A 24,356-nucleotide genomic window follows, 5' to 3' on the forward strand; every position below is an offset into this window, starting at 1 on the left:
AATTGATCCAGAATACAAAACTGAATAATTAAATGAAAATGAAATGACTAAACCAAATGCAACAAAATATGAAAGAGCCAAATACCGAATATTCAGAAAGTTTTACAAAAACACAGTCTCTTCTCTGATAACGCTGAAAACTGAAAAGAAAATGTATACAGAAGCTGAATGAATAAAAAGATGCTGACCTGCCAGTGTGCTAGTGTGTCGAAATGCTCTGACTTGTGAGTCCGATAGTCCTGTAAGCAGTGAAATGACTGTATCCATCATATATTCATCATATATGATACTATATTGACACTGTCGGACCAATACTCCAATGAACTCACAAAAACTGGATTTGAACTTCTTCCATTGAGGACCAGCCATAGTAAGTGGATAATCTCCACTATCCTACAAACACAAAAAGATATTCAAACATTAGCCAGCATATAACTATAAAAAAAATTACATATTGTTAGAATACAACAGTACAGAATACAGATAAGTTGAAGGATAAAAAAAGGTTTGTTCAACAAGACAGAGCCCAGTTCTCTGCTGGTATAAATGGGCACAGCTCACTATCTGGCCCAAAAACTTGCATTTACTTGTCAATTCAATTTTGCTATGCACAAAGCGAGCATTCACCTAATGGAATTCATTGAAATTCCTTGCACAAAAATATACTGAGCTAATGTTCCACTGACCATTTTTTTCATAACACGCTAACAAATAAAGTAGACAACAAAAATATTTAGTATAACTAGAGCTAAATTAACAGAAAGGCCATGTAATCACAGAGTTATACACCAAGCTCATGAGCCAAGGAACTATTAGAACATTACAGAACCAGAAACTGTTAAAAGCAAAACTATTACCCCACAAAAATAATTATCTACTTCCTTTCTACCTCTTAAAAAAAAAAATCTAAAAGTGAAGGGAGGAGGGAGAGACCAGTGTGCATATTGAAAGATAAAACAAGTAAAACTGGTAAGTGATTTACCTTTTCCTTTATTAATTGCTTCTGCAGACCCCCATTTCAAAAGACTAACTAGCAGCAGCATATTTCCAAAGGAAAGCTAAAGTGTACTTAATTAAAAAGTGATTAAACCACTGTCCTGAAACAACTTCCAGACCTAACTCCAAGCAACAGAGAACAACACTTTGTGACTGTATAACTCCAGGTGTCAGTTTGACAGATTTTATGAAGAGACACTCCTTAAACAGAACAGGAGTACTTGTGGCACCTTAAAGACTAACAAATTTATTTTAGCATGAGCTTTCGTGGGCTGCAGCTCACTTCTTCGGATGCATAGAATGGAACACACAGACAGGAGATATTTATACATACAGAGAACATGAAAAGGTGGAAGTATGCATACCAACAGGAAGAGTCTAATCAATTGAGATGAGCTATCATCAGCAGGAGGAAAAAAAACTTTTTGAAGTGATAATTAAGATGGCCCATAGAAGGTGAGGAGAACTTAACATAGGGAAATAGATTCAATTAGTGTAATGACCCAACCATTCCCAGTCTCTGTTTAGGCCACAGTTAATTGTATCTAGTTTGCATATTAATTCGAGTTCAGCAGTTTCTCTTTGGAGTCTGTTTTTGAAGTTTTTTTGTTGCAAAACTGCCACCTTCAAGTCTGTCACTGAGTGGTTAGAGAGGTTGAAGTGTTCTCCCACTGGTTTTTGAATGTTATGATTCCTGATGTCAGATTTGTGTCCATTTATTCTTTTGCGTAGAGACTGTCCGGTTTGGCCAATATACATGGCAGAAGGGCATTGCTGGCACATGATGGCATATATCACGTTGGTAGATGTGCAGGTGTACATGCCATCATGATGTCATCAGGCTCAGCCACTCCTTTCTTCTTATGCTGAGATTTTAAACTTTGCAATTCTCATTTTAAAAAAACGGAATATTTTAATAAAATATCCTGCTGCTTTCTTTTAAAAAAAAATTTTTTTTAAAAATTTCTCATCCTCATACTGAATTCAAATGTGACTTAAAAATCCACAACACTGTATGCAATAAAACACTCCATTTGATTTCATGATGAAATGATGCATTCCTTGAGATTTTCAGTCATTGGATGAGTTACTAACTGGTTATAAAGTCATGCCAAATACAGTAATTTTTTCTAATACCAACTCTTTCCCCATGCTATTAATATATTTTATAAAAAAGATACAGACTAACACGGCTGCTACTCTGAAACCTGTCAGTATATTTTATAGTTGCCCCTAGTTTAGAAATTTATTACTGGGGGCATTATCATCCAGCAACCTGAATAAGTGAATTTCAAAATTATTAGATTGCAGGAGATTCTCAGAACCTGTGTGTGTTAAAACAGTTACCTCATCAAATTCTTCAGTCATTTTTCGGATTATTTCAGAATTCTGCATATGTCGAAACATCTCTGCTGTAACAACTCCTACAATTCAGATATTAGATTATTAATACTGTAGATATAAAAGAGGCATCACATATTAGCTAGCGTCTGAAAAAAGTGCAGACAACTGTCAATTTATAGACTCTAAACTTCTGAAGTTTTTCATACAAAATAAAATTACACAGAAAGACAAAAAATATGATTTAGTCAAACATGTTCATTGTCTGTACACTAACAAATTCTTTAGAGCATTATTAATTAACTATTGATGTTAAACAGCAGAAGCACCCACATATATTTTGGGAAACATTATATATACAAATTTAATTGATAAGATTCATATATTCTCCTTCAAATTGTAAAAAATTTTTGGAGTACATCAATTTTTTAGGCTAAAAACATGGATTGGCTGGATTCTACATTTCTAGAAGTACAGATGCAATTATTTATGAGAAATTTAGTTTGATACATTTGAATACAATCATTTTACAAAGTTGCATAATTCCCTGCAAAATAATGCAATTATGAGATAATCACTAAGGACACAATATTTTAAGGTGACAAGCTCAACTCAAAATGAAACAAGGAGTATTTGAATGAATAATATAACATGACATCTTACAGCTCTCTTTTCAACGCTCCCTCCCTCAAAAAACCCAAAGGTAAAAATAAACCAAAAAAATCAAACTTTCAAGGCTGAAAATTGAAAATTCAAATTATTTTAAGGCAGGAAGGACTAGAACTACTGTAGAGATAGGTTGCTCAGAGTTCCAAATGAGAGGAACCACTGCATCTTTAGGATCCTCTCCAGCCAACTAAGTCACAGCAATGAGGTCAAGAGTGAACCAATCTCCACAATCCTCACCTAGAGGTCTGATGTGGTGTGATGCCTTTGATGACAAAGGGTATGTTTTGGGAAGTGGGGGCTCCTAGAAGACTTCTCCTACTCAAGACTGAACTACAATCACTCAAGTACCACACCTGCTTTTGTAGATAACATGGAATATCTCACTTTTGAGAATGAATGGCATTTGCGCCTGACTACAACACTGGATGAGAGACTGCATTCATGTGAACTAATCTTACTGTATCTAACGTGCTAAATAGAATCATATAATGATTTTCCACAGTTACTGGTACCATAAAATGTTTTAGAAGAAGTTTTCAGCTACAGACATCTAAGTCATTACAAACATTAACAGGTAGATTTTAAAAAGTGATACGAGGGCATAAAAAAGACCTCTTGGTTCCTATTTCAACTATACTCACTGCTTCATGACATGGATCATGGTAAAAAATAAAGGACTCTGGAACTTTGGTGCCAACATCAAAAAGATGCACTACTGAACTGAGTCCTGCTCTTGGAGGTGTACGGAGCTCTAGAACAGCGGTTCTCAACTGAGAGTCCTTGGCCCCCTGGGGGCTGAGAGCCATTTCAGGGGGCCCCACAGGTCCCCATGGCTGAATCATCAAACCCCGGCGCCTCTGCACCAGGACTGGGGCTAAACCCAAGCATCCCCACCACAGGCCACGGGGCTAAAGCCCCAAGCTGCAGAGCTGAAACTGGGAGCCATGGGCTGAATCCCTGAGCCCCGGCACCCCCGGTAGGACTGGCACTCCCTGTGGGGCTGAAGCTGGGAACAGAGCTGCAGGGCTGAAGCCCTGACTCAGTGCCCCCCCCCAGGACTGAAGCCGTGAGTGGAGCCACAGGGCTGAAGCCTCTATCCTCAGCCCTGAAGTCTGAAACCCAGCGCTCCCCATGAGACGAAAGTCCTGAGCCCATGGGCAGAGTTGAAGGGTACTGGGGGCATCGTGCCCCCCTCCTCCCTGAACTGAAGAATCTTATCCTGACCATGGCAGTCCTAGGGACAGCTCCACACCCCATCATCTCCTTCTCTCCCCCAGCCCGGCCCCTTGGCTAGGTCAGAGGCCAGAAGCTGGAGTCAAGCCGTGCAGGGCAGCTGCTGCTGGTGCTATGGAGTCAGAACTCCCGCATCTCCTGCTGCTGTTGCCTGGGGCTGCAGCTGCTCCTCAGCTCCCAGCTGTTTTTGACTGCAGCCAGTAAGGGCCACCCGGGTGGAGGGGAACCCTCTGGGGGCAGCAACCGTGGTGGGGAGCCCCCAGTCACACAGCCCCCCTATCTACCCATCCCTGCACCCTGAGCAGCCCCTTTGTCCGCACACAGCCCCTAGCTACCTCTGACCTACACGCTGAGCTATCCCCTGCCTTCACACAGCCCCTAGCTACCTCCCAGCCTGCACCCAGTCCCTAGCTATTTCCGTCCCTGCACTGAGCTACCCTCTGCCTGCGCACAGCCCATAGCTATCCTCGCCTGCACCAAGAGCTGCCCCATGAGCAACCCCCTAGTTATCCCTGCCCCCTGAGCTACACATACCCCTGCCAGCACAGAGCCCCTAGCTGCCCTCCTACGTGCACCCTAGAGTCCCCACTTTGAGTTATAATTTTTGATTGCACTCCTCCCCCCCACAACCCAGACAGGCAGGGTGGCCCGCTGAAGTGAGTCAGGGGATGGAGATGGTGCTCCCTCTCCAGGTCCCACCATGAGGAACTGGCCCAAGCGCCGCCAGACCCTCCCCCTCCCCCCCCCCCCAATAGAAGTAAAACTACGTCTATGCCCAAAGTGCCCCCCTCCTTACGCCCTGGAGGGTTTTTTTAAGGAGTACGTGGGGTGGGGGGTGCTCAGAAAGAAAAAGGTTGAGAACCTCCGTTCTAGAGGGGTACTGGAGGTAATGTGCATGTTCAAGGGATGAGGAAATGCCTGATGAACATCACTTTACACACATACACCCCATCTAGAATATTACCCCATTGACTCTGGAGTGAGCCATCTACAGTCTTTTCTGCTGAAAAGGGAGAAAAATGGAGACGAATGAACCAGATTGATGGGAGGGGAATCACAAGACTAAAAAAAAAAATAAAAAAAAATAAAAAACCCCACCCCCCACAGGAATAGCATAAGAGCCTCTCTAGGCCACCTATCTCAAGACTATGCAATAAAGATCTTTCAAATCAAAAAAAGAAAAAGCTGTATTAGACTTCAAAGTTAAAATGTTTGCAACAGATGAAACTATTTAATGTCCAACTCAAATCCAATTTCTAAAATGGAACAAATTAGATGGATCACGTGACAGTCAGTGCCAACAAAATTGCTGAAAGTCTTTCTGGAATGTTCTACTATAGTGAAATTCATCAAGGGGCAAAAAAAAAAAAAAGAAAATCACAGTCTTTCCAGTGTGGGCTGGCTAAAGTACAATTCAAACTTAAGTTTCACCTGTGTTTCTATTTTGCTGAAAAAAGTCATTCCCCTAACTAAAATAGTTACACAGGTAAAATCCCTAGTTGGATGAAGTTGTTATGCTATAAAATTAGTTATATCAGTGTAGTTACTCCCTTTTCTGTACAGAATATCTATATTAATATAAAGCACTTTTGTACTGGCATAACTGCACCCAGTCTAGGAGGATTCTACAATTTTAACTGTACCAGTATAATTAATGCAGTACAACTGCCTAGAATAGACTAACCGTAAGAGTGAGAAGATATTCACTACACCATCAGCATAACAGCAAACACTACTAAAGAGAGATTTGGCAGACAATTATCTAAACAAAGGGGATGTAGAATAGCTAGGAAAGTATTTTAATTTAACATGCTTCCAAAACTATACATCTTACCTTTGCAGCCTGAACACTGAATAAAGAAGTTGATGAGGTCAAGAAGCGCTATATCTCTGTCATGTTTGTATGACTCTATCCAGTCATCCACTACAGACTGGGTCATGGCAGAGGGCAGGGGAAAGAGGTAGAAAGAAAAAATAAAAACTCTATTAGCTTTGAATAAATTGATGAGAAAGTGAACAGTATTTCTCAACGGCTTCTCAGAACACACAAATGGAACCCTTGAAATTTACTGACTTATACTGAGTAAAGGTTTTGAATCACCCTTTACTATTACAATACTTTCCTTCCAGAAATGGATTCCTGCTTTACCCTGTAAATATATACAAGCACAAAACTGACCATTAAGTGTGTGCAGCTGACCAAAAGCATATAAATATTGTGCTTCCAACAAATGACAGAATTTAGTGCAAAGGCTCTGCAATCCTATTAGTAAGGGGAAGTGGAGAAGTGTCTGATTAAGAAACTTATTAATCAGCCTCAAATTTCCAGAGAAGAATCCAATCCAGCTCCTGCTCACATGATATAGATTTGCAAGAGATAATTTAAGCTGCACTAATTTGTGGCAGAAATAGATAGACCTTTAGTGGTAGCAACTTTACACAATACCAGGAATTTTATCTTTACCCATTTTAAGAATTCCCATGTTACCCTTAGTTATTAAATGGTCACAAAAAATCCTTTCTTGTAAATGTTTAGTTTTAATCCTCCTTACTTTAGCTTTTTAGCAAGCACTGGTAACCCCCCCCCACATACTTTATATTGCAGCTTTACTGTTATTATGTGCCCCTCATAACTATAAACATGATCTATATCTATTTAGTCATTCAAGCTACTTAAAGGGATAAGTAAAAAATCATATGTAAACAAATGAAAACATCCTATATTTGAGAAACTATATTATTAAGAGTCTTTCCATTTTACGTCAGTATTTACACATTACATTTTCATCTCTCAATGAAAACCAACTCAGTCAGTCAGTTTCACATTTAGGTTCTTAGTGATGCAAAATTTGGGTTTCAAACACTGTAAGGGAATATTTGTTTAAAGATTTTTAAACAAACTTGTTTAAAAATTGGGGAAAAACCTGTAGTGGGTTTAATTTCTATAAAAACTTTTTTTTAACAAAACTTGCAGCCAAACTTAAAGTTGAACATCCCTTTAAGCCTAAAGAGACTCAAATCTTACCTGCATAGCACTCTTGCCCATTTTAACAACCTCAAACAGCATCATGTTTTCCACACCATTCTGTTGGTGATGTCCATTCATCCGGTTTGGACCAGCAGGTTTCCCTCCTCCGTTTCCACCTTTCCCCTTTTCTCCTGGGCCTTTTTTCCCTTTTTTACAGGTCTGCAATCAAATCAAAAGCAAGTTTAAAATCACTACAAATGTAAGAACATAAGAACAGCCATATGGGTCAGACCAAAGGTACAGCTAGCCCAGTCTTTTGATAGTGGCCAATGTTAGATGCTTCAGAGAGAATGAACAGAATAGGTAATCATCTAGTCATCCATCCCCAGTCACTCATTCCCAGATTCTGGCAAATAGAGGCAAGGAACACCATCCATGCCCATCCTGGCCACTGATGGACCTAGCCTCCAGGAACTTACCTAGTTCTTTTCTGAACCCTGTTATAGTCTTGGCTTTCACAGCACCCTCTAGCAAAGAGTTCCACAGGTTGACTATGTGTTGTGTGAATAAAAACTTCCTTTTGTTTGTTTTAAACCTGCTGCTTATTAATTTCATTTGGTGACCCCTAGTTTTTATGTTATAAGAAGGAGTAAATAATACTTCCTTCCTTACTTTCTCCACACCATTCGTGATTTTATAGACCTTGATCATATCCCCTGAGTTGTGTCTTTTCCAAGCTGAAGAGTTACACTCTCTTTTTAATCTCTCCTCATATGGAAGCTGTTCCATACCCCTAAATCATTTTTGTTGCCCTTTTCTGTACCTTCTCCAATTCCAATAGATCTTTTTTGAGATGTGGTGACCAGATCTGCACACAGTATTCAAGATGTGGGTGTACCATGGATTTATATAGAGAAAATAGGATATTTTCTGTCTTATTATCTACCCCTTTCCTAAGGATTCCCAACATTGTTAGCTTTTTTGACTGCTGCTGTACACTGAGTAGGTGTTTTCAGAGACCTAGCCACAATGACCCCAAGATCTCTTTCTTGAGTGATGATAGCTAATTTAGACCCCATCACTGTATATGTATAGTTGGGATTATGTTTTCCAACATCCATTACTTTGCATTTTTTAAAAGAATAAGGAAGTTTAGATATTTCTAGTTCAATTTTTTTTCCCCACAATGGTATAGCCACATAACCAGCATTAAAACAATTCTTGTACTTCTCAGTCTGCACAAAATTTCAAGTGTTTCAATATCCCTGATAAACTGAACATACTTTTCCTTTGCCTTGTTTTTGATTTTTTCCTTCAATATCTTCAAAGTCTGTATCAGAAGAAAAGTGTGTTTCAGACTCCCTGTAATGACAAACAAATGTTTACTTACTTTCAGAAACCTTACTGCCAAAATAATTGTAGCAATATTATCTACATCTTCAATAAGACTATGTCAACTCAGTATGAACAAATATTTAAATTTAGGCTTTTCCTTTTAAATCCATTTTGTCCTAACAATTAATTAACATGCTAGAGAACCGTAAATAGAAGGTTCCTTCTGCTGACAACACAGGAAGGTGTCTTCTGTGAAATCAAATGACTATGGAATTTTCTTTCCTTTTTTTAAAAAACTTACAGAAATCCAACTATTGAACATTGAAGCTGGTTGAAAAAAAAAATTTTCAACAAAAAAAATTCACAAAAAATATTCTGGCTTTTTCAACCAGATGTGTTAGAAAACAGATAAAGAGATAGTAAGAATCCTCCTCTAACATCTTTATGCACACCCTTTAGTTATCTTTACCTAGCCCCCACTTTGAAAAAAAATTAAACATACTTGAAGTAGCTTTGTATTTTATCAAAACTCAAATTTTGTAACATGTAAATTGGACAGCCAAGAAAAATATAACATTCTGTGTTCAATTTTAATGAAAATGTTGACATGCTGTTTGTTCAAAACATGTTTACAAAGTGCTTTTAAAAGTCTTATCCCTACAAATATATTTTATTAATTTAATTGTATGATAAGCCACTGCAGAGACTAGATGCTAATAAAACTATTTCTGTCATATTAGTAACGATTGATGTCATATATTCACAATATTCAAATATTCTTGATCCCTGATTTGTTCTTAATTTAGGTTTGATATAGGAAGGTACTTAAGCATGTGCTTCAGTTCAGTCCTATTCAGAACAGCACTTAGGTGCCTACACACAAGGCACCAAGATAAGCACATATTTAAAGTGTTGTCCTGAATAGTGATGCTTTCCTGAGTCAGGGACTAAAGAGTATGAAGTTCAGACTGTTAACTGCGCAAAATTTGCTTAAATTGATGTTTTGTGAAATGGCAAGATTACTCAGAAGAGAGAGATTACTCAGAAGAGAGAGTATCTATGGGTGCTTCCCTTCAGGTGCACATGTGCCCCACACACCTTCTAACAGAGATTATTGTTAGCAGTGACTGCTCAAGCCCATGCATACACTGAGAGTATATTAGGCTGCACGGGTGAACCACCCCAAATTCCTTCTCCACCCATCACCGAGTCTCAGAAGAAAACTCAGATGGAAGGAAGGTAATGGAAACCTATAGGAGAACACATCTTGAAAATTACAGTTATTGCACAGGGTGAGTAACCTCTCTCCCTCTCTGAGTAATGTCCTTATGAGCATTCCACTTCATGTGACTGCCAAGCAGTATCCCCGTAAGGAGAAATGAGCTTTGGAATTGAGTCCAGAATGGGGCAAAGAATTGCCGTATCAGATCTAGAGGCACTGACTAGGGCATAGCATCTAAAGAAGGTATATACCAAATACCATGTAGCAGCTCTGCAAATCTCAGATACTGGGACACTATTAAGTAGAGCTATAGATGTAGACTCTGACCTCTCAGAGTGAGCCAGCACACAAGGAGGAGGTGGAATGCCGGCTGCAATGTAACAAGCAAATTACAAAGCAGAAATCCAATTTGCTGGTCTTTGGATAGAAATAGCAGAACCTTTAGATCTGTTTGCAAATGAAAAAAACAGCACTAAATTGTTTTGGAAATTTCTTAGACTATCTAGTCAGAAAGCTAATACCCTCCTGACATCTAGAGTATGAAAAGCAGTCCCCAGATTGGAATTACATGGCTTTGGAAAGAAATTGTTAGGTAAATGATCTGATTCAGATGAAATTCAGAAGATACTTTAGAAAAGAAATTGGGATGTGACTAAGGAAACCTTATCCTTGTATAATACTGTGAATGGAGGATCAGCCATCAAGGCCCCAGTTGCTCCTACTCTGCAGATTGATGTAATAGCCACGAAGAAGACTGTCTCCATAGACAAATTCAGTAAGAAGCAGGTTGCCATCAGTTCAAAAGGAGGTTTCGTGAGCTTTAAGAAATAAATTACGGCCCCCAACCTGGGGACTTTTACCTGTGGGAAAGGATTTCCCAGACCATTCATAAAGCCTATGGTTGTAGGGTGAGTAAACAGTGAAAACCTCTCAATTGTGATATGAAAAGTTAAGATGGCTAAACGAATTTTGAGAGCACTGACAGTCCTTTTTCTTTAGTTGCAGTAGGTAATCCAGAACAAGCAGAAGTGAGGCAAATTCAGCAATAATTTTCTGGAGTTCACACCAGTGACTAAATATTCTCTACTGTTGAAGAATTTTCCTACTATTCAGTAATATCTGTTGTAGCTCTGCAGTACAGTTCGACTTTAATCCCGTGAACTTTCACACCCTCTGGTGATTTCTTGGGGCGACCATGTACCCTGTGCCATGGGAGCACTGAGGTGTGCCCTCCATCCTAAGAGAGATGCATCCATGGTTATGGTTACCATGGCGTCAATTGAAGGAAGTAATCTCCCGTGCATATGTAGTGATGAACCTTCCACTGCTCTAGTATGTGCTTCACCTATTGAGGAACTGACACTTGTTTGTCTAGGCCAGGGCTCAGCAACCTTTCAGAAGCGGTGTGCTGAGTCTTCATTTATTCACTCTAATTTAAGGTTTCGCGTGCCAGTAATACATTAACGTTTTTAGAAGGTCTCTTTCTATAAGTCTATAATATAAAACTAAACTATTGTTGTATGTAAAGTAAATAAGGTTTTTAAAATATTTAAGAAGCTTCATTTAAAATTAAATTAAAATGCTGAGCCCCCCAGACCGGTGGCCAGGACACAGGCAGTGTGAGTGCCACTGAAAATCAGCTCGAGTGCCGCCTTCGGCACGCATGCCATAGGTTGCCTAACCCTGGTCTAGGCTGTGTCTATTTGGCAAGTATACTGACCTGAGACAGCCCTAGAAACTGCAGAGGTGTAATCTCGCATGTTCTGTCATGAAAGTGCAAGCCTACAAGTGACCTAGAAATTGATGACAGTTTCTGACTGAAGTCTGAGAGCTCCCTTGATTAGTTCAGACACGCATCATGAACCTGTTCACAGAAAAGAAGGTCCTTGATGCCAAGGTATCCAGGGATGCCCCTATAAATTGTATGTTCTATATGGGAGTCAGTGTGCATTTTCCCACATTCAATTGAAGACCCAAGTCTAAGAACAGAGAAAGTGCCCTTTGCATGACAGTCAACACCTCTTAGTGTGACTGATCCTCAAGCACACAATCATCAAGGTACAGGTATACTATGATTGCCTGATGATGGAGGTAGTCTGTCACTACTGATTTTAAGGTTAGAAGGAACCACTGTGATAATCTAATCTGACTTCCTGCATGTTGCAGGCCACAGAAATTCAACAACTCCTGAAAAAGACCCCTAACCTCAGGATGAGCTACTGAAGGCCTCAAATCATTTTTTGGAGACTTCAAGTTACAGAGAATTCACCATTTACATTAGTTTAAACCTGCAAGTAACCTGTGCCCCATGCTGCAGAGGAAGACGAAAAACCCTCAACGTCTCGGCCAATCTGACCCAGGGGAAATGTGGCTAAGATCCCCCAAGCAGATAGCTGGGAAAGAATGCTATGTAGAGCCCTCCCAGCTAGTGCCCCATGTCCAGCAGTTGGGAATTTCTGCTACTGGCAATCTCTGATGGGCCACATGCCATCGTAGGCAGTTCCATCAAATTCATGGAGGGACAATATATCAAGCTCAGTCTTGGAGCCAGTTAGGTTATTCCCCCCCCCCCCCCACTGCTCCCCTTGGAAGCCTGTTCCAGAACTTCACTCCGTAGAAGGTTAGAAACCTTCATTTAATTTGAGCCTAAATTTGTTGATGGCCAGTTTATAGCCATTTGTTCTTGTGTCCACAGTGGCACTTAACTTAAATAACTCCTGTCCCTCCCTGGTATTTATCCCTCTGATGTAGTTACAGAGAGTAATCACATCTCCTCTTAGCCTTCTTTTGGTTAGGCTCTGAGTCTCCTCTCTTAACATAGATTTTCCACTCCCCGTATCATCCTAGTAGCTCTTCTCTGCACCTGTTACAATTTGAAATCATCATTACTGTGGCCAGGGTTTGCCAAACCGTTTTTGCAGGTTCCTGCAGAGCCTTTTTGATAGGATGGGCAATTCTGGATGTCGTCGCAGAGTGAAAACATCCAACAGCTTAAGTTGAGATTCTTTAACCTTCTCAAGCAGTATTTGTAGGGAATCTGCCCCGTGTTTAATGAGGTCTTGAAACTGTCGAAAAAATCATCGGCCATTGATGGAGGAGAAGGTACTATTGCCTCATCTGGTGATGAGGATGAGATGGCAATCTGAGGGGTAGGCTCTCTTTCTCTCCTAGCCTCCTGATCCTCATACCTTTCCTCCTGTTGAGTGGTGTGTTTGGGAGGGGAAGCTTCAGTCTCCCTGTCATCTCAGTGAGAGAGGGTCTGAACCTTGGAGACCTGTTTGTGATAAGCTCACCAAGGATCTCAGTATGGCCTCTGAGAAGCACAGGGGGGAAGAGTGTAGCATACAGGGATGATCGCACCAAAAACCATGTCGCCAGACATTCTCCCTCTCTCTTTATGAAAGGGGTTTCCTATGTGGGTATCTAGGAGAACCCTGGACAGAGACTGATGATACTGAAGGGAGGTTTCCCTCATCGTCTTCTTCCCCTAACCAAAAAGGGAGGTGAATTAGATGGTACAAGAGATGTATAAGGATCCAGACAGCAAGTGGCTCTCGGTACCAAGAGATGCAAGCAATGGAGATTCTAGTTCAGCAGTCACCAATAAATCCTCAGGCACCTAAAGTCTTGCAAATCAAGCAGAGTGGAATTGCAGCACCGAGTGAGGTTGTGATATGCACTCATTGTATTGTATGCTTGTCCCTGGAGGACAGTACCAAGGGGTTTGAGCACTTCACAGAAGGTGCTGACACAGTTGGAGGCTTAATCTTACACAGTACTGAAAAACCCAACAGAGGTACCAGGAGAGAGGTTAAGTCCAATGGTACTGGTCTTCTCTATTTGTTCAGACCATCTCTGCTAGATGGTACCAGCACCTTCTCAGAGCCACACTTACTTTCATAAGACCTATGGTACCGGAGGGGCCCACTGCCTCTGAAAGACTGAGCCTTGAGACTAGATTCTGAGGCTGTTACCTGTTCAGAGAGTGAGGTCTTTTCAAAGTGGATTCCTAGAGCGGAGTTAGAGCTCCTCTTCTTGGAACCTCTTCTTGAGGTCTCTAAGGCTTTTCCCATTCTGCGAGACTGTTGTACCAAGATAGAAGGGGTACTAGATATCTCTGGAGACTGGTGTACAGGGGGGTTTCTTGTGACCTGTTTCCAAAGCGGGGTGAAGGGAGAGCGCCATAATGAATAGTTACAGCTTGATTTCCCAATTCTTCCTTGCCCTGGATTTGAGGGCAACACAGAAGTTACATTCTGTGGGATGTGCAACTCCTCTAGGCAATGAACATACTTAAGAGTGTCTGTCGTTGACCAGGATAGCCTCTCTACATGTGAGGCAGCGTTTAAACCCTGGTTAACCAGGTATGCCCCTCAGGAAGGACCTCCCTGGAAGAAATACAACAAACTTCCCAATAACTAACTAAAATAAACCTAGCTAGACTGAAATCAGCAGGTAGCGTAGGCGCACACAATGTGGATACGCTAAGCTTCATCACAGGCTGAGACAGCTGTGAAGGAACTGAAGGCTATTCACCCAGGCAGCTTGATAGTCCCTCAGTGATGGGTACAAGGATATCAGCAGAGTACGCACAGGCTGAACAGACACTGCTAATGAAAATCTCTGATCAAAGGCATGTGGGGCACACGCGCACCTGAAGTGGAGGGGGACACTACTCTTAGAAGAACCATTCATTTTTAGATACCTAAAAGAAATACAGTGGAATATAATGTTGCAGAATATTTGCAATTAACTAAAAGTGTTTCACAAGGGTAAGTGATTTCAACATTGGTCTTTTTGAAATACTATAAGCATGTCTAAGATGAAGAAAGTGTCACTACTTTAAGAATTTTCATATTAAATTAAATATCAAATCAGGCATCTTAACAGAACAAAGGGTGGGTTTTTCCCCCTTATATAAAGAAAATTCATAATACCTTGAGGCAAAAGGAGAGAAAAATGGGTAAAACAACAAATAAAATTGGAGCTTATTAGCTTTTTCCAGACTATGAATATGCATGAGACTATGTCACACGTATGTTTCAGTGAGACCCGTATGCTGCACTTCACTACATTTTCTTAACATCTGACACACGACTGCAAAACTGAAGCCTTTCCTCCCTGCCAAAGCTGGTAAGCTATTAGAAAAATATACATAAACATCAATGGGAGTTACACATCTGTTAATAGGGACAGAGAATACATCTACTGTGGTTCAAAACTCAGAAGTTTTCAACAAAATTTTTGAAAATGTTGGAAGCGTAGCAATTTTTTTATTCCCTAACTACACTTTTACTTTAACGTACCATACTTTTTAAAAATGCTATAATATAAATTGGGGCTGTCAACGGATTAAAAAAATTAATCGTAATTAATTGCGCTGTTAAATAACAGAATACCATTTTAAAAAATATTTTGGGTTGTTTTCTACATTTCCAAATATACTGATTTCCAATTACAACAACACAGACTACAAAGTGTGCAGTGCTCACTTGATATTTATTTTTTATTACAAATATTTGCCCTGTAAAAAAGCACAAGAAATAGTATTTTTTAATTCACTTAATACAAGTACTGTACTGCAAGCTCTTTATCATTAAAGTTGAACCTAAAAATGTAGCATTATGTACAAAAAATAACTGCATTCAAAAGTAAAATAATGTAAAACTTTAGAGCCTACAAGTCCACCCAGTCCTACTTAAGCCCATCACTCAGACAAAAGTTTGGTTACATTTGCAGGAGATAATGCTGCCCGCTTTTTGTTTACAATGTCACCTGAAAGCGAGAAGAGGCTTCGCATGGCACTATTGTAACCAGCGTTGCAAGACATTTACGTGTCAGATGCGTTAAAGATTCACATGTCCCTTCATGCTTCAATCACCATTCCAGCGGATGTGTGTCCATGCTGGTGACAGGTTCTGATCAATAATGATCCAAAGCAGAGCAGATCGACACATGTTCATTTTCATCATCTGAGTCAGATGCGACCAGCAGATGGTTGATTTTCTTTTTTGGTGGTTGGGTTTCCACATCGGAATGTTGCTCTTTTTAGACTTCTGAAGCATGCTCCACACCTTGTCCCTCTCAGATTATGGAAGGCACTCCAGATTCTTCAACCTGGAGTTGAGCGCAGTAGCTATTTTTAGAAATCTCACATTGATACCTTCTTTGTGTTTTGTCAAATCTTCTGTGAAAGTATTCTTCAAATGAACATGTGCTCGATCATCCTCTGAGACTGCTATAACATGAAATATATGGCAGAATGCGGGTAAAACAGAACAGAAGACATACAATTCTCCCCCAAGGAGTTCAGTCACAAATTTAATTAACACACTATTTTTTTTAATGAGCATCATCAGCATGGAAGAATGGTGGTTGAAGCATGAAGGGGCATCTGAATGTTTAGCATATCTGGCACGTAAATACCTTGCAATGTCGGCTAAAAAAGTGCCATGCGAACGCTGTTTTCACTTTCAGGTGACAACGTAAATATGAAGCAGGCAGCAGTATCTCCCGTAAATGTAAACAAAGTTGTTTGTCTTAGCGATTGGCTGAACAAGAAGTAGGACTGAGTGGACTTGTAGGCTCTAAAGTTTTACATTGTTTTGTTTTTGAGTGCAGTTATGTAACAAAAAATACATTTGTAAGTTACACTTTCACAATAGAGATTGCACTACAGTACTTGTATAAGGAATTGAAAAATACTATTTCTATCATTTTTACAGTGCAAATATTTATAATAAAAATAATATAAAGTGAGCACTGTACACTTTGCATTCCGTGCTGTAATAGAAATCAACATATTTGAAAATATAGAAAAACATCCTAAAATATTTGATAAATTTCAATTGGTACTGTATTGTTTAACAGTGTGATTAATTGCGCTTAATTTTTTTAATCACAGTTAATTTTTTCGAGTTAATCGCATGAGTTAACTGCTATTAATCCACAGCCCTAATATAAATATACGAGTTAGGAAACAAAAAGCCACCTGTTCCTACAGCAATATTAACTTGGCTAAATTTCACCAACATAAAATTAGTATTTTTGCATTTCTTGTTATAATAATGTTTAATAACAAAATGTATGTATATCCTAAATTATACAGACTATGCATTGTATGCAAATGACAGTTGCCATACAACCTATAAGTTTGCATTTGCTGACATGCTTTTAAAACTATGCAACCTTAAATGTGATCCGCAAAGGGAAAAAGTGTCTGTACTTCCTTCTTTATATTAAGGATGCCAGAAAGCTGAGAGCCCCTACAGTTGCAAAAACATTTTCAAGCTTGTTTGTTTATTTTTTAAACTTTAGAATGATCAGGTATGTCAACATTTTGTTGTTCATGTTTTGTAGAGGACGACTCGGATATGGATTGGAATTGTCCCCAACCATTAAAGAGAACAGGCTGGTAAGTCTTTAATAAAAAAACCTTTCAGCCAAAACTTGGCATGTGAGAGTTTAATAGGTGTGAAAACCCAAATTCTAAACATATGGCTAAAGGCTGGTGTACACAAGAAAGCTGTACCAGTTTAACTTAAGGTATGACTTTAAACAGATTTAATTAAATCAGATATTAGGAATGGCAATATACAAAAACCTGTAGAACACTTCAACCTCCCTGGCCACACAATAGCAGATCTTAAGGTGGCCATCCTGCAGCAAAGAAACTTCAGGACCAGACTTCAGAGAGAAACTGCTGAGCTTCAGTTCATCTGCAAATTTGACACCATCAGCTCAGGATTAAACAAAGACTGTGAATGGCTTGCCAACTACAAAACCAGTTTCTCCTCTCTTGGTTTTCACACCTCAGCTGCTAGAAGAGGGCCTCATCCTCCCTGATTGAACTAACCTCGTTATCTCTAGCCTGCTTCTTGCTTGCTTATATATACCTGCCCCTGGAAATTTCCACTACATGCATCCGACGAAGTGGGTATTCACCCACAAAAGCTCATGCTCCAAAATGTCTGTTAGTCTATAACATGCCACAAGACTCTTTGCTGCTTTTACAGATCCAGACTAACACGGCTAGCCCTCAGATACTATACAAATCTATTTTGGTTAAACCACATTTATTTCAATTTGCTTTAAGCTGATTAGGAATCAATTTAAACTAAACCAAAATAAGATATTCTTAAAATAAAAAATGCCCATATAGTCTTTTCAAGAAAAACAATAGACAAAACCTATGTCTTACATAAACGCAACACATATCACACAAAAGTTTTAATTTAAAAACCTTTCCGAAAAATACACTGTGAAGAAGCAAATATATCACACAAACCCAAATCCAATTTGGGGACATGCACACAATTTGGATAAACTGTTTCTTGATTTAACAGTTGTGTGTATTTAGTTTTCTTGGAGAGTGGAGGCAGAGGAAAAGAGAAGGGTAGGGAGTAATAGGGTTAAGTGACTGTGCTTAGTAACAGATATAACAGAAAGTTAACCTTAGAAATCTATTAGAGTCTGTTAATCAATATATTTTTAAAAAGTCTTAAATACTACTGATGATGCTCTAAATCAATTTTTTCCAATCACATCATCTTCCCCGCCCCCCACCACTACTTTTTTAATATCCTCAACCAACCCGAAGAAAGTTGGTACTCTTCATTAAGCACTAATTACACATAGAGATCGAATTTTAGGTACTTTTCAGCTGAAGTCATGACTCAAAGAAGGGTTTTTAGAATTTCTTAAAAGTGAACTACAAAGGAAAAAATTGATTATGTATAAAGAAGGCCTAAAAGGTTTCTGTCTGTACCTATGAGATGCATTTTGCTTTTCCTCTCCTATTTAAAAAACAAAAACAAAAACAAAACAAAAAAACCCACTTTAGGAACCCAGATTTTGTCTACCCTGGAAGATTATGGACGACTGGAGAACCAGTAGGAAGATATCACAAGTATCTGAGAAGTGATATAATCTACAGTTAAAGTTTATCAAAAACACACACACACACACACACACGAACAAACATTTGGCAAAAAAGCAACTCTTTCTGTTAAGGATTAAGCAACCCTAGCCCTTTAAAAAAAGACCTCAATCAACATCTGTCTCCAAAAACAGGAAGACAACGACTTGACATTACTCATATTCCTGTCCAGAAAATTTCTAATCCAAAAGAAATGTTTTTCAGAAAGTTATAAGTATCAGAAAAATGTTTCTATAATGGAAACTATTCTGTGACCATGACAATAGCTTCTCCTACTAGCAAAACGCTTCATTAAAGATTCTAAAAATCTATAGTAAAAAATAAAGTTAAACCAGTTATACGATAGCTATTTTAACTCCCCTGGAAACACAGGACACCATTCAAGCAATGCTTTAGATTTAAATCACTGTAACTACTTGACAGAATAACCTTGTTATGGCTGCATTAAGCACTGCTACTTACTGAAGGAGAGTAAAATCAGTTGGTATTTCTGGAGCTGCTATCATTTCTTTATCATCTTCTGGACCACCACTGTACTGGAAATATGTTCAAAAAACAGTTTACGGTGGGCAAGCACGTTTTCTTCCTTTCACAAAAGACAATTCCTATTAAAAAAAACACAACCAGGTCAATCTTTACTCAATGAAATGCGCAAAAATTTTACTGTCATTAATGTCTTGTACTGTATATCAGCCTTTTCACATATATTTCAGAAGATCAGAAGTTTATTTTTCTCCTTTTAAATTACAAATTTTTATAAGTGCTGTTTCCCCCGCCAAAATCTCTCCCCAAACTCCTGCAACAGCATCACAATATTAAAAAAACATACAGCAAAACATGGTAAATGATATATAGGGGGAAAAAAATCTCAGTAGAAGCGGCAAGGAGAATATGCATGCATTCCTTATTAGTCTAGATCATTTTAGAAGACTAATCTAAAGAACAAAACCTCAATTTCTTCTTTGAACTAAGGCCTTGTCTACATCGGCAGTAGCTACACACCACAGTGAAAAAAGCAGGCAGTGTCCACAATGCAGTGAAAGGCTCTGGCAAGGAGAAGGCAGCGGAGAAAAGCTCCGACAGAAGGGAGCTGCCAAAACCTTTCACCAAAGGGGAAAAGCTTTGGCAGAAGGGAGGCAGTGGGACACTTAACTGCTAAAAATAGAAGTGTTGACATAAAAGGCACTGTGAACCATTTAGGGTGCATACCCTAAACTTCTGATGCATCTTTACACTACTCGCCCAAGCAGAGCCTTATTTATATCGGTGCTAGTGGGGCATGCGGCAAGTGTATACTACATGCCACATGTAGTACATGTTAAAAATACACAAAAAGGGGGTTTAAGAGATATTGACTTTTCTGCTGGTCTACTCTTCAGTGTGTTTAATATGCCAGATTAACATCAATTTTTATACTGAAAGCATTTTAACAAGCTGTATCTGATTAATTCTCAACAGCTCCTCAATATAGATATTATCCCCGTTACAAACAGAAGCATAAGAATTGCTACAGCAGTTTATTGGTCCATCTAGAATGCTAGCAAGAAAACTAATACTGGACAAAAAATTAAAAAGTACTGCCATCTACTGCAACAGTGAACTATTATGGGCAGAGCTGGAAATACCACCTATAGTTACTTCCCATTATAAGACCTTAGTTGCTTAAAATTTAGCTAAACTTCAACTGTTCAAGGTGAAATTTTCATGGCTTCCAGGTAGTCTTCTGAATTCCAAAGCAGACAATGTGAAAAAGACAGTTGGCGTCCTTAGTGCAAAAGCTCCTCATGCATCAAGTATAGGGGCAGGCAAACTATGGCCCGTAGGCCATATCCGACCCGTCAGACCATTTAATCTGACCTTCAGCTCCCGCCGGGTAGCAGAGTAGGGTTTGCCCCGCTCCAGTGCGCCAGCAAGGGAACAGGGTCGGGGGCTTGCCCCGCTCAGTTCCCGGAAAGCAGCTGGCATGACCCCTCTTCAGCTCCTACGTAGTACATGGAGGCGTGGCCAGGCGGCTCTGCACATCGCCCCATCTGCAGGCAGTTCCTGGCCAATGGGTGCTGCAAGGATGGCGCCTGAGCAGCACGCAGAGTCACCTGGCTGCGCCTCGGAGCCAGAGAAGGGACATGCTTCTGGGAGCTGCTTACAGTAATCGCCGCCCGGAGCCTGCACCCAATCCCTTGCCACAGCCCTGATCCCCCTCCCGCCCTCCGAACCCTCAATCCCAGCCCAGAGCCCCCTCTTGTGCCCCAAGGCCCTCATTCCCAGCCCCACCCCAGAGCCTCACCCCCTCTTGTGCCCCAACAGCCTGCCCCATCCCCCATCCACCCTCTGAACCCCTCGATCCCAGCCTGCAGCCCCCTCCTGCACCCCAAACCCCTAATCCCAGCCCCACTCTAGAGCCCTCACCCTATCCCATACCCCAACCCGGAGCCCCCTCCCACACCCTGAACGCCTCATTTCTGGCCCCACCCCAGAGCCCACACCTCCAGCTGGAGCCTCACTCCCACCCCCAATTTTGTGAGCATTCATGGCCTGCCATACAATTTTAATAACCCAATGTGGCCCTCAGGCCAAAACGTTTGCCCACCTGAGGGATGGGGCAATATTCACGAGGGTGTCACTAACTTAATGGTAACTCCACAACCAGCACTTTACTTATTCCAGTGCACAACTGACCATCACCACCCAGCCCAATATATTGCTGTTTAAAAATGCAATGAATAAACTGTGACCTCAGGACAGGAGGTACAGGTCACCTCAAGACAGGATGCAGAAGTAAAATGTCTAGAAACCATTAATGATTGCTTCTTGGAGCAGCTAGTCCTGGAACTCACAAGGGTAGAGGCAATTCTTGATTTGGTCATAAGTGGCATACAAGATCTGGTCCAAGAGGTGAATATAGCTGATTCATTTGGTAAGAGTGACCATAATGTAATTAAATTTAAAATCCTTGTAGGGGTGGGAAATATCAAAGAAACGCTCCACTGTAAATTTTAACTTCAAAAAAGGGAAACACCACAAAAATGAGGAAGTCAGTTAAACAGAAATTAAAAGGAACACTAACAAGAATGAAATGCCTGTAAACTGTATGGAAACTTTTTAAAGACATCATAATAGAGGCTCAAACTGTATGTATACCCCAAATATTATTATCATCATAATTTTTAAAAAAGCAACATGATCAAAAAAATGCCACTATGGATAAACAAAGTCAAAGAGGTGGTTAGAAACAAAGACATCCTGTAAAAATTGAGTCATATCCTACTGAGGAAAATACAAAGGAGCATGAATTCTGACATGTCAAGTGTAAAAGAATGATTAAGCAGTCCAAAAAAATTATCTGAAGAGTAACTAGCAAAAGATACAAAAATGAACAAAAACATTTCTGTACATCAGAAGTAGGAAGTCTCCCATACAATCAATGGGGCCCACTGGATGATCATGGTGCTAAAAGACCGCTCAAAGAACACAAACCCATCGCAGAGAAGCTAAATTAATTCTTTATATAGGTTTTCACTGAAGAGGATGTGAGGGAGATTCCCACACCTGAGCCATTCTTTTTAGGTGACAAATCTGAAGAAACGTCAGAGATTGAGGTGTCAATAAAGGAAGTTTAGGAACAAATAAATAAAACAGGATTAAGTCACCAGGACCAGATAATATTCACCCAAGAGTTCTGAAGGAGCTCAAATAAAATTAGCTGTGGTATGTAACCTATCACTTAAATCAGCCTCTATATCAGATGCCTATTTTTGAAAAGTCTCCACAGGCAATCTTGGCAATTACAGGCTGGTAAGCCTTTATTCAGTGCCAGGCAAATTGGTTGAAATGATAGTGAAGAACAGAATTATTGTGTTCATCTATGTGTCTGATATATAGGGGAAGTCTCAACATGGCTTTTGTAAAGGGAAATCATGCCTCAATCAATCTATTAGAATTCTTTGAGAGTCAAAAAACATATGGACAAGGGAGATCCAGTGGATACAGTGTACCTGAACTTTCAGAAAGTCTTTGACAAGGTCCCACACCAAAGGCTCTTAAGCAAAGTAAGCAGTGATGGGGTAAGAGGGAAGTCATCTCATGGATCAGTAACTAGTTAAAACAGGGATTGGCAACCTTTCAGAAGTGGTGTGCCGAGTCTTCATTTATTCGTTCTGATTTTAGGTTTCGCGTGCCAGTAATACATTAACATTTTTAGAAGGTCTCTTTCTATAAGTGTGTGTGTTATATTTATATATTATATATATATATATTTTATATATATATATACACACACACACACACACAAAATTGTTGTATGTAAAGTAAATAAGGTTTTTAAAATGTTTAAGAAGCTACATTTAAAATTAAATTAAAATGCAGAGCCCCCAAGACAGGTGGCCAGGACCTGGGCAGCGTGAGTGCCACTGAAAATCAGCTCGCTTGTCTCCAAGTAATAATGCATATTGGAAAACAATCCCAACTATACACAAAAAATGATGGGGTCTAATTCAGCTGGTACCACTCAAGACAGGTTTCAGAGTAGCAGCTGTGTTAGTGTGTATCCGCAAAAAGAATAGGAGTACTTGTGGAACCTCAGAGATCTGAAACATCTACTCTGTGCAGCAGCAGTCAAAAAAGCTAATGTTAGGAATCATCAGGCAAGTGATAGATAATGAGACAGAAAATATTGTAATGCCACTATATAAATCTATGGTATGCCCATGCAGTTCTGGTCGCCCTATCTTACAAAAGATATATTAGAATTGAAAGAATACTAAGAAGAGCAACAAAAATTATTAGGAGGTATGGAACAGCTTCCATAAGAGGAGAAATCAAAAAGACTGGGATTATTCAGCTTACAAAAGAAATGACTAAAGGGTGGATATGACACAGGTCGACAAAATCATAAATGGGGTGGAGAAAGTGAATAAGGAAGTGTTATTCACCCATTCACGTAACACAACTGGATGTCACCCAATGAAATTAACAGGCAACAGATTTAAAACAGAAGTACTTCTTCACACAATGCACAGTCAGCCTGTGGAATTCATTGCCAGGGGATGTTGTGAAGGCCAAAAATATCACTGGGATTAAAAAAGAATTAGATAAATTATGAAGAATAGGTCCATCAATCGTTATCAGCCAAGATGGCCAGGGACTCATGCTTCAAAATATTTGACCATTTTTACATTATTTTATAATATTTGACCCATCAATTGACCAATTATTTTTGAAACAGTCAAATGCTCAGTCCTAATCTGTAATCACCACAGTACAGTCCTATCCAGAATTTATAAAAACAGCCCAAGGTCCCAAAGTCTCAACATTAGTCTGCTGTTAAGCGACCACGTATGAAACCCCTACTGGGAAAAATGTTTGTATCATTCTCTAGCACAGGATGATACAAACTTTTAAAGAATATAATCATCACAAACTGAGTAAAGGAATGTATAAACTGTTAAAAAATAATCTCAACACAGAATTTAAATTATATATTTGGTGCATCTCTCATTCTGAAATTAAAGACCATCTATTAAAACTAGATATCTGGAGTTTTGCAACACACTGTAAATTTCATAATTAGATTTCTAGCACAGACAACAAGAAAGAAAACCAGATGATTTTTCCTGAAGTAAGTGTTGAATTTCTAACTTCTAATTATAGAACAAAAG

At 39.6% G+C, this 24,356-nt stretch overlaps 1 protein-coding gene across 6 annotated transcripts in view; it reads right to left on the reverse strand.

Moving 5' to 3' along the window:
• STAG2 (stromal antigen 2) overlaps window positions 1–24,356 on the reverse strand; it is a 151,845-nt gene that overhangs the window by 70,814 nt on the left and 56,675 nt on the right. For all 6 annotated transcript variants that reach the window (XM_039489619.1, XM_039489621.1, XM_039489623.1 and 3 more), the window contains 6 exons: window positions 19,165–19,307; window positions 8,491–8,569; window positions 7,265–7,426; window positions 6,074–6,170; window positions 2,344–2,420; window positions 189–393 (listed from right to left, as the gene is read on the reverse strand). In XM_039489619.1, the coding sequence (XP_039345553.1) occupies window positions 189–393; window positions 2,344–2,420; window positions 6,074–6,170; window positions 7,265–7,426; window positions 8,491–8,569; window positions 19,165–19,208 (664 nt within the window). In that variant the 5' untranslated portion in view covers window positions 19,209–19,307. The remainder of the gene's footprint in view (window positions 1–188; window positions 394–2,343; window positions 2,421–6,073; window positions 6,171–7,264; window positions 7,427–8,490; window positions 8,570–19,164; window positions 19,308–24,356) is intronic.

This window comes from Mauremys reevesii, linkage group 9 (assembly GCF_016161935.1).
Source record: "Mauremys reevesii isolate NIE-2019 linkage group 9, ASM1616193v1, whole genome shotgun sequence".
Classification (NCBI taxonomy): Eukaryota; Metazoa; Chordata; order Testudines; family Geoemydidae; genus Mauremys; species Mauremys reevesii.